The sequence below is a fragment of the Bos grunniens genome, chromosome 2 (genome assembly GCF_055505025.1).
Source record: "Bos grunniens cultivar Pamir isolate PY7600 chromosome 2, Bosgru_T2T1.0, whole genome shotgun sequence".
NCBI classification, from domain to species: Eukaryota; Metazoa; Chordata; class Mammalia; order Artiodactyla; family Bovidae; genus Bos; species Bos grunniens.
The window spans coordinates 95,683,756-95,694,338 of NC_141166.1; the positions used below are offsets into that span (position 1 = coordinate 95,683,756).

A 10,583-nucleotide genomic window follows, 5' to 3' on the forward strand; every position below is an offset into this window, starting at 1 on the left:
GGACATCTTTTTGGGGTGTTAGTTCTAAAAGGTCTTGTAGGTCTTCATAGAATTGTTCAACTTCAGCTTCTTCAGTGTTACTGGTTGGGGCATAGGCTTGGATTACTGTGATATTGAATGGTTTGCCTTGGAAACGAACAGAGATCATTCTGTCGTTTTTGAGATTGCATCCAAGTACTGCATTTCAGACTCTTTTGTTAACCATGATGGCTACTCCATTTCTTCTAAGGGATTCCTGCCCACAGTAGTAGATATAATGGTCATCTGAGTTAAATTCACCCATTCCAGTCCATTTTAGTTCGCTGATTCCTAGAATGTCAACGTTCACTCTTGCCATCTCCTATTTTGACCACTTCCAATTTGCCTTGATTTAATGACCTGACATTCCAGGTTCCTATGCAATATTGCTCTTTACAGCATTGGACCTTGATTCTATCACCAGTCACATCCACAACAGGGTATTGATTTTGCTTTGGCTCCATCCCTTCATTCTTTCTGGAGTTATTTCTCCACTGATCTCCAGTAGCATATTGGGCACCTACTGACCTGGGGAGTTCCTCTTTTAGTAACCTATCTTTTTGCCTTTTCATACTGTTCATGGGTTCTCAAGGCAAGAATACTGAAGTGGTTTGCCATTCCATTCTCTAGTGGACAACATTCTGTCAGACCTTTCCACCATGACCCGCCAAGGAACAGAAGAAGAACAGACAAAGGTTAAAGTGCTGGCAAATGTCCTTCATTACCAAAGTTTATAGTGGATTGTAGTCAGTTACCTTGTCAAGGCCTTTTTAGTATACTGCAAGTTTTCACTCTTAGTCTCCTCTGCTATTCTAGATAATTAGGTGGAAAATGTTGAGAAACCCTAAAAATTGGGAAGATGAGTAATATATCTTTTTCTGCATTTTAAATATTTCAGATATTTAATTCACCATTTCAAAAGAAAATTGCGGTGTGATGCCTAGCAATTTTTAAGTAAATTTCCTATATTACTGCTGCTGCTAAGTCACTTCAGTCATGTCCGACTCTGTGCGACCCCATAGACGGCAGCCCACCAGGCTCCCTTGTCCCTGGGATTCTCCAGGCAAGAACACTGGAGTGGGTTGCCATTTCCTTCTCCAGTGCATGAAACTGAAAAGTGAAAGTGAATTCGCTCAGTCATGTCTGACTCTTCATGACCCCCTGGACTGCAGCCTACCAGGCTCCTCTGTCCATGGGATTTTCCAGGCAAGAGTACTGGAGTGGGGTGCCATTGCCTTCTCCGTTCTATATTACTAATATGGGACAAATTACTAATATGTCAAAATTGTCCAGTTATAATAATGATTTATCACTAATGTCTAGGAAAAACATAAATACAAAGGATCACCCACAGAATGATTTAAAATAAATAGTTATGATGGAGCAATGTGTAATACCAAGCACTGTTTTAGACACTTCACTTATCTCAAACTCTCAATAGCTCAGAGGATACTGTTATCCTTATACGTAGAAGAGTAAACTGAAGCTCAGAGAGCTTTGATTTCTACAAGCTGTTTAGTAGTGTATTAGGCAGCCAAATTTATATATTTTTCAATTATATAAAGATGTTGCCTCACAAGTATTAGTTCCCTATGGAAGGAAGTAAAGTCAACTTCATGTAGTAGAATAAAATTACCACCGTTTTTTTTTTTTCAGTCAGAATTAACCACCGGCATTTTAGTAACAAAGCTTACAGGTATTTTTATGCAAACAAATATCTGAAATTGAAATACCTGTTTCCATTGTAGATGTCACATCACCCTTATCAGTCCTGTTTCCTCAAAGTGAAATCTTCACAAGATTTTATTTCCCTATTTTTTTCCTTCCATTTAAGTTTCTCTCTCTGATTTCTGATAACTTCATAATAAACAACTCAGGGTAGGCATTGAGGATCAGCAATGCTGTATATTATAATAAGTAATGGAGACAGAATTTTGATTTTTTTAATTTCATAGACCTTTCCTAATGTTAAAAAAGTGTCACTAAATATGGGCTTAGATGATGATAGGAATCAAATTTTGTTTCAGTATGTACTCTATTGTTAGAAATAATCAAACAAAGTTCATGATATGAATTTACTTCAGCTGTTAATATATACATGCATTTATAGTGATCAAAGGACAAGCACACAGGTCTATGTTACAAAAGTAAATACCGAGTTAGTTATATCTGCCCTCTTGTCAGATAATCCCATCCACTATCAATTTTCAGTGGTGTGTTTTTAAAATTAAAATGAGGTTGTAAGGGAAGTACTGTCACTTAATAAGTATATTTTTATAATAATTTTTCTTTAATTTAAATTAATACCCCAGACTGGAAACTTTTCATAAAGAATTCATGAGAATGATTGCTCTTAAAGAGAAATTAAAGGGTACTTTTAAACTAAACAAATAAAAGGTATTTACTCACTCACTCCAGTACTATTGCCTGGAAAATCCCATGGACAGAGGAACTTGGTAGGCTGCAGTCCATGGGGTCGCGAAGAGTCGGACATGACTGAGCGACTTCACTTTCACTTTTTACTTTCATGCATTGGAGAAGGAAATGGCAACCCACTCCATTGTTCTTGCCTGGAGAATCCCAGGGACAGAGGAGCCTGGTGGGCTGCCGTCTATGGGGTCGCACAGAGTCAGACAGGACCGAAGCGACTTAGCAGCAGCAGCAACTCACTTTAATATTCCTATATTGATACTAATGGATAAGAACATCAGTATTTGTTTTTCTAAGTCGTTTGTTCAATATTTAAACATCTTGAAATTAAACCAAGTAGATATATCAGGAAATATATATTTTATCATTTTAAATAAGTGATGATCTATAATTTTTTGTCATGAAATATTTAGTCAGAGGCTAGAAATGTTTGAAATACAGAATACTACTTACTGTGTGCATGTCTATAAAATGTACAAATCATTTTTAAACTATTTTGTTATTTTCACTGTACATATTTCTGGAGGTGGGAGTGCTTCCCTGGTGGTTCAGTGGTTAAGAATCCACCCACCAGTGCAGGAGACACGGGTTCTATCCCTGGTCTTAGAGGATCCCACATGCCATGGAACAACTAAGCCTGTGCACCTCAACTATTGAACCTGTGCTCAAGAGCCTGAGAACCACAGCCGCTGAGCCCACACACCACAGCCGCTGAAGACAGCATGCCCTCCACAACAAGAGAAGCCACCGCAATGAGAAACTCATGCACCACAGCTACAGAGGGGCCCCCACTCATGGCAACTAGAGGAATACCTGCATATTAACAAAGACCCAGCACAGCTTAAATAAATAAATATTTCTGGGGGCTATTCTTGATATGATAAAGATTATGAAAACTAATATTGGATCACTATTAGATATACACCATAACGGTGAGATTGATAAGTTGTTTAGAATCAGGTTCCTAACTAAAATAACAGAGACATCATGGCAAAGTAAAAACAACAACAAAAACATCAGTTAGAATAATACTGACATCTTTTCTTTTCAGCTGCCTAGATCTATGTACTAGGAGGGCAAGAAATTTAATCTGAGAACTACATTCCTTATCTTTAAAATGGACATAAGAAGATTTTCTTAGCAAGATAATATTGATGATTAGAGATAATATGGAGAGAGAGCACCTCACATAGTGCCTGAGATGGGCATTTATTTTCTACATAAGTTTCTTTAAAAGCTGTCTGGAGAAAACCAATATATTTGTCATAACAACTGATTTCCTGGCCATATAGAACTGATAATAATTATAAGATAAGATTTTGGAAGGATTTCAGTGAAGGATTTAATTTCTCTTCAATATGATTTTTGAATTATGCCTTTTATCTTCATTCTTAGTATTATATGTGTGATTACTAGTCAGGGGAAAAAAGGAATATCTCTTTATCCAAACTATTCCAGGCTTAAACACAATAGAAATTATTTATAAAGTGGCAAAGAAAGAATAGAAATGAAAGAAGAAAGACTGTCATTACTTGTTAAATTATACTTAACTACTGAAGAGATGCATTTTTAAAATTCATCTTTTATTTTACACTTTAATAGCCTTTAATAGAAGTCTGATAGTAAAGCTAGAGGACAGTAATGACTTTTGCAAATGATACAGAAAATTGTACCTTTTGATAAATATAAAACTGAAATCTATGGCTTTAATTTATTCATATATTTCCAATTTTCACAAAGGAATATTGAAGTTGACTGAATTAACAGTAACTCAGTCTTAACATATGATTTATGAGAACAGAGCTGAGTAAATCAGAGTAGCATAAGGTAAATGATATCCAAGCAACATAATATTAATATACAAATAGCAACATTTCACATCTTATATGCAGCATCAAGTTTCCAAAGCTTTTATACCAAGAATAGAACTTGTAACATCACAGTGGCCTAGAGTACTGATTTTATAGGTTTCTAAAACTTGAGCAAAAGTTCATTCTGGCCTTAAAGGTCCAGAAGATGGGAATCACTACAGTAACTTTACATTATGCAACAGAAATGTTTTCAACTTTTATTCATTTAGCAAATACTTGTGATGCTTATCATGCTCTCATTTATAAAAGGCAACCATTTTTAGACATTATAAGGTATGTTTTACATTTCAGCGACTTCCCCTTCACTTTTCCCTTTCATGCATTGGAGAAGGAAATGGCAACCCACTCCAGTGTTCTTGCCTGGAGAATCCCAGGGACGGGGGAGCCTGGTGGGCCGCCGTCTATGGGGTCGCACAGAGTCGGACACGACTGAAGCGACTTAGCAGCAGCAGCATGAGTACTTTGGGGCTCACCTGGTGAAAAAATGTGAGTGAAAGCTGACTTAAATTCAACATTCACAATATTAAGATCATGGCATCCGGTTGCATCACTTCATGGCAAAAGAGTGGGGAAAAGTAGAAACAGTGACAGATTTTATTTTCTTGGGTTCCAAAATCACAGTGGATGGTGACCGCAGCCATGAAATTAAAAGATGCTTGCTCCATGGAAGGAAAGCTATGATAAACCTAGAGAGCATATTAAAAAGCAGAGACCTCACTTTGCCAACAAAGTTCCATATAATCAAAGCTATGGTTTTTCCAGTAGTCATGTACAGATGTGAGATTTGGACCATAAAAAAATCTGAGCACTGAAGAATTAATGCTTTCAAAGTGTGCTCGAGAAGACTCTTGAGAGTCTCTTGGACTGCGAGGAGATCAAACCAGTCAATCCTAGAGGAAATCAACTCTGAATATTCACTGGAAGGACTGATTGATGCTGAAGCTGAACGTCCAATATTTTGGCCTGATGGGAACAGCCAGATTACTGGAAAAGGCACTGATGCTGGGAAAGATTGAAGGCAGGAGGAAAGGGCAGTGACAGAGGATGAAATGGTTAGATGGCATTACCAACTCAATGGACATGAGTTTAAGCAAAACTCAGGAGATAGAGAAGGGCAAGGAAGCCTGGCATGCTGCAGTCTGTGGGGTCACAAAGAGTTGGACACAACTTAGCGACTAAACAACAACATGAGTGATTTTATTTCGTACTCATAGCATTCCTGGGAGATAGGTATTGCTTTTTATGCTTTACTCTTCAGAAGAGGAAGCTGTACTCAGCTAAATATCCTTAAGTTTCCACAGACATAAAGTTTGGATTCAAAGTCAGGTTTGTTTGTTTCATATATCATATTGCTTCTTCAATGATGGAAAATGACTATGTGATTTTTTTTTTCCACTTACCTCCTTACAGAAGAGACATACGTTATGACACTGTTCTGTGCCATTTTTACTTTTGGTTTATGATAATAAACAATTAGTAATGCTTTGGCGTACTATCCTTCAAATGTAAACACTAAATGTACCCTTCATTTTTTATGGGAAGAAAGTATATGTATCAAAGTTATTAACACCACAGCTTTGAACATATTCTATGTTCAGTCTACTCAGATAAACAGTCCAGAGCTTAAATAAGAAAGCAAAATGAATTCCTTTGTGAAAAATGCCTGAACGTGTGCTTCTACTATGCCTAATTTATCAAAGACTTTCTTTTTGCTTTCAGGGATGACTTGTCAAGCTCGAACATCATACACCGAAGATGAAGTTCTCTGGGGTCATCGTTTTTTCCCTGTAATTTCCTTAGAAGAAGGATTCTTTAAAGTTGATTACTCCCAGTTCCATGCAACATTTGAAGTCCCCACCCCACCTTACAGTGTGAAAGAACAGGAGGAAATGCTCCTTATGTCATCTCCTTTAATAGCACCAGCCATAACTAACAGCAAAGAAAGACATAACTCTGTGGAATGCTTAGATGGACTTGATGACATTAGTACCAAACTTCCATCTAAGCTGCAAAAAATTACTGGAAGAGAAGACTTTCCCAAAAAACTCTTGAGAATGAGTTCTACAACTTCTGAAAAAGCCTACAGCTTGGGCGATTTGCCCATGAAACTTCAACGAATAAGTTCAGTTCCTGGCAACTCAGAAGAAAAACTGGTATCTAAAACCACCAAAATGTTGTCTGATCCCATGAGCCAATCAGTGGCTGATTTGCCACCAAAGCTTCAAAAGATGGCAGCAGGAGCAACCAGGATGGAAGGGAATCTTCCAGCAAAATTAAGAAAAATGAACTCTGATAGATTCACATAACAAAACACCCCTTCAGGCATTATTTATTGTTTGATTTAGTAATAGTCCAATATTTGGCTGATAAGGTAATCCTCTCTAAGGAGTTTGAAAGGTACATTTTTTTCTCCCAGTCATATATGCATATTTGAGAACCCTACCTTTTCAAGCATTGCTACTGCGCAGAAAGAAAATGTTGTAAAGGGAGGACATCAGAAGGAAGTTCTTAATAATGGGCATGTATTATCACATCAAGCATGCAATAATGTGCAAATTTTGCATTTAGTTTTATGGCATGATTTATATATGGTATATTTATATTGTATATTATGGAAAATGTATATATATATTTAAAGGGGTGGTACTATCCACAATATTTCTAACATATGTATTAAGCCAAACATGAGTTGATAGCTTTCAGGGTGATAAAACTATATATATGTGTGTGTACACATAGTTTTATATATACACACACATATATATGTACATATATATATATATACACACACACACACACACACAGACATATATCTGATAAAATTGTGATGTTTTGTTCAAAGTTGTAGTTCTTGTGCATGTTTACTTTATTAGGCTAGGAAAGCTTCTGGCATTAATTATTAATACCAAATATTTTAGCCTTAAATTATTTGTCATTTTAAAATCTGATTTAATGTTTTCTGCTGTTTAAGGACCTGGAAGGTTTTCAATTGTACTTTATATGAGGGAGTCTCACAAGTATGTGCTACTTATGGCCCTGCAAAAATGTAACCATTATATATTTGACATGTAAATTTTGAAGCATACTAATACACTGACAATTTCTAATGATTTTTAAAAGTTGCCAGTACTGGGGAAAAAAATAAACATTGCTTATTTTGAGAGTTGGTCCTTTCCTGGACTAAAGTCTGTAAATCTCTTTGGTATATGATCTAATTTAAATATGAGCTCTGAATAAATGCTGAGTCATTGTAATAGTCAGTGGCCAAGTAATATTGAATATATTGGAATCTGTGTGAAATTGCATAATGAATGGTCCCTGTTTCAAGCTGAGTGAATTGGTAATATTTTTCACTCTTTTTCTCGAACTTTTGTCATTTTAAAAACCAATAATTAATCCTTGAGTAGACAAAACAACACAATGAAATAGATGATAGATATTTATGCATAAATTATGTATGTCTAATTGTGTCTCTCATTTTATGCCATTTTCTTGTTTGTGGCATTTGTTATAACAGGACAGATTTTTTCCTCACCTGGGCAACCTATTTTATCCCATACCTGTCACTCAATTCAGACAGAATGTTTTGTACATACCTGAGAGAATTTAAAATCAGATAACTTGAAGATATTTTACCCATGTGAGTTTTTTGCTTTGTTTTGTTTCAGTAAACAATCAATTTATTGGTGTCTTGGATCTCTGGCCTACCGAAATAAGTGTAGCAGTACTATTTTTTTAACCCAAAGGTCTGATATTTATGACTCATTAATGGGAATTAAAACTATTCCTCAAAAGAATACAGGTGAAATAAAGATTTGGAATGTAGAGATTTTAATGAAAATTTATAAGTGCTCCTTATTGGAATATCATGGACTTTCCTATAAAACTTCTTTGGGTGTTGTACTTAAAGTCTGTCCAGAATTAATCTATTTCTCCTTATAAATATGTAAATCCTTAATAGCTGGTTTGGGCTCCCACCATTTCCCCCCTTTTTAGCAATCCTTTGATGATTTTCATATTGGAAAATTATTACATCAACAATTCTATCATTGACTACAATAATATTAATACCTTCTGGCTACCTCTGTATCAATCAAATTCTGCAGGTGCAAACATATACCAGGGAATTGTTACTGGCAAAATGATCAACTTTGGGCATCCATCCACTGTGAATAGACCTGGTTGACCTAACCCTTTACCCCCAAATTTCTTATTTGCTGGATACAGGAAATGAAATAGTAACACAGCGAGAAGGGGCCCGAGGGGCACAGTATATTTATTATCAGTGGAAGAAACTGCACAGATCATTTAGTCCAACCACTTAAAACTAAAAAGCCATAATTTAATTTGGAGAGCCAATTTGAGTTTGGTTTTGGTGCCAAGGGGAAAATGGGACCAAAAATAAACTCTCCAAATACATTCAATCATTCATGCAATGAAATTCTGCATGTCTTTTAAGTTCTAGGCATTTTTAGCTCCTATAGATTTGGATATGACTAAGTCAGAGGTGATCATTGCTCATTCAAACACCACATATCAGTTGGAGAGGGGGGAGGGGAGATAAAAATAACACTATTTCAGAGTCAAAATATCAGTTAATGGAAGGAAAGCAGACTAACACAGTGGAAAATGATTGGGTGAAATAATTGATTATTTTGGAAGGGGGAGAGGGTGATATTTAAACAGAGACCTGAATGATTGAGAGAGAAGCATTGTTGCCAAATTAATTTTTCTTAGTGACTGCTATTCCTTTATCTTTCCCACATACATATGGGAAAGGTATGATTTCTGCATGTAATTGCAGTTAAACTCCTGTTACTAAGTTGATCATTGGTCCCGGTTTACCCAGGAGAGTTCCAGTTTTTACTTGTTGTACCTGTGTAATTATTAATAGTACTCCCTTTCACTCTTATAATGTCTTGGTTTGGATGATATATGGTGACTCTACATTTTTGTTGAGACTATATTATGAAGTCTGATATATTTGGATAAAAATAAAGAATTGCTTTTTCTTCTCATTTTGCTGATTTTTTTGACACTGGCATTCCAAGCAAAGTCATCTCAGTTTCATATATTTCTTCCTGGAGGACTTCTTAACAAAGTTATTTCCTGTAACATTTGTTTAATCTGTACAGGACAGGTCTTCCTAGCAGTGAAAAGTTACGCATTTTATTGACTGAATAAAAGGTAAATCTCTGATGTTTCCATTTCAGGAATTTGTAAGAGCTCAAATCAAAGGGAGTAAAAGTTAACTTAAGTCAAGATAATTTTCAGCCCACCAATATGGCAACTATTGTAAAGCAAAATATAGTATTCATTGAACTGAATAATTCAACTTTAATAGAGACTAGTCCCTTTTAATGGTATTTTCATGGATAGTTCTTTCATGGTAAAGTATTTCATTCTATTTATTAAAATGTAAATGAAAATACAATTATTTTGATAATGCCTATCTTCAATTTAAATATCCTTCTCAGGAATATGTGGATACTTTTTGTAAATATGTATTCAATTAAAAATTAGAATATTTTATCATTAACTATTTTTGAAAAAATTCTTATGCTGTTTTAAATTCATCCATATATGGGATTAAATACTTTGGAAAGTACTTAGTTGTGTCAGTACTCAAGAGACACTTTGTAGAAATAGGATGCAACCATAAAGTGTGATTTCTTTTGGAGGAAAAGTGAGATTATGGGGAAGGTGGTTTACATTCCATTTGAATGAAGGTTTCTACTATTTCATACCTTGAAGAGAGTTCAGCTTGACAACACAGCATATCCATGAGCTCTACTTCAGAATTTGTGTTTGAGTTATGTTGTACATATTTAAATTAGCATCAAGCTAATTGCATTGTCTGGCAAGCAGTTTATTATTATTTAAATGTGCGAGGTCATTTAGGTTACAAAAGTAGTAACTTATGTATTCAATACTGCAAGTTCAGTTTTATAAAAACTGTTTTAAACTTTCAAAATATGATTGGGTTAAATTTTTATAGCATGCTCATCCTTTTTCTATTTCCCAAAAGTTGATTACTCACATTGCTTTATTTGGTCTATCATAAGACTCTTAACTACTGAAAATCAATAATTCAGTCCATTACAAGCCTTTCCTCAAAGGTTACTTTTATTTTGGCTCCTTACTGATGAGATGCTTCAGCAATATGGGACCTGAACTTACTAATACAAATCATTTGAGACCTGCATTTCTTGGAAGAAGCTTCATGACTATCTTACCCTTTGCTGAACCCAAGTCTCAAAAGCC

General features: G+C 35.3%; 1 protein-coding gene across 3 annotated transcripts in view; it reads left to right on the top strand.

Annotated features, from left to right (window-relative positions):
• KCNJ3 (potassium inwardly rectifying channel subfamily J member 3) overlaps positions 1 to 9,337 on the top strand; it is a 197,474-nt gene extending 188,137 nt beyond the window's left edge. For 2 of the 3 annotated variants that reach the window (XM_086369052.1, XM_086369050.1), the window contains one exon: positions 6,039 to 9,337. Coding sequence is in view for 2 of the 3 variants with exons in the window: in XM_086369050.1 (XP_086225176.1) it covers positions 6,039 to 6,625 (587 nt within the window). In the remaining variant the exon portion in view is untranslated. The remainder of the gene's footprint in view (positions 1 to 6,038) is intronic. The other variant, XM_086369054.1, reaches the window with a different exon arrangement.
• The last annotated feature ends 1,246 nt before the right edge of the window (positions 9,338 to 10,583 follow it).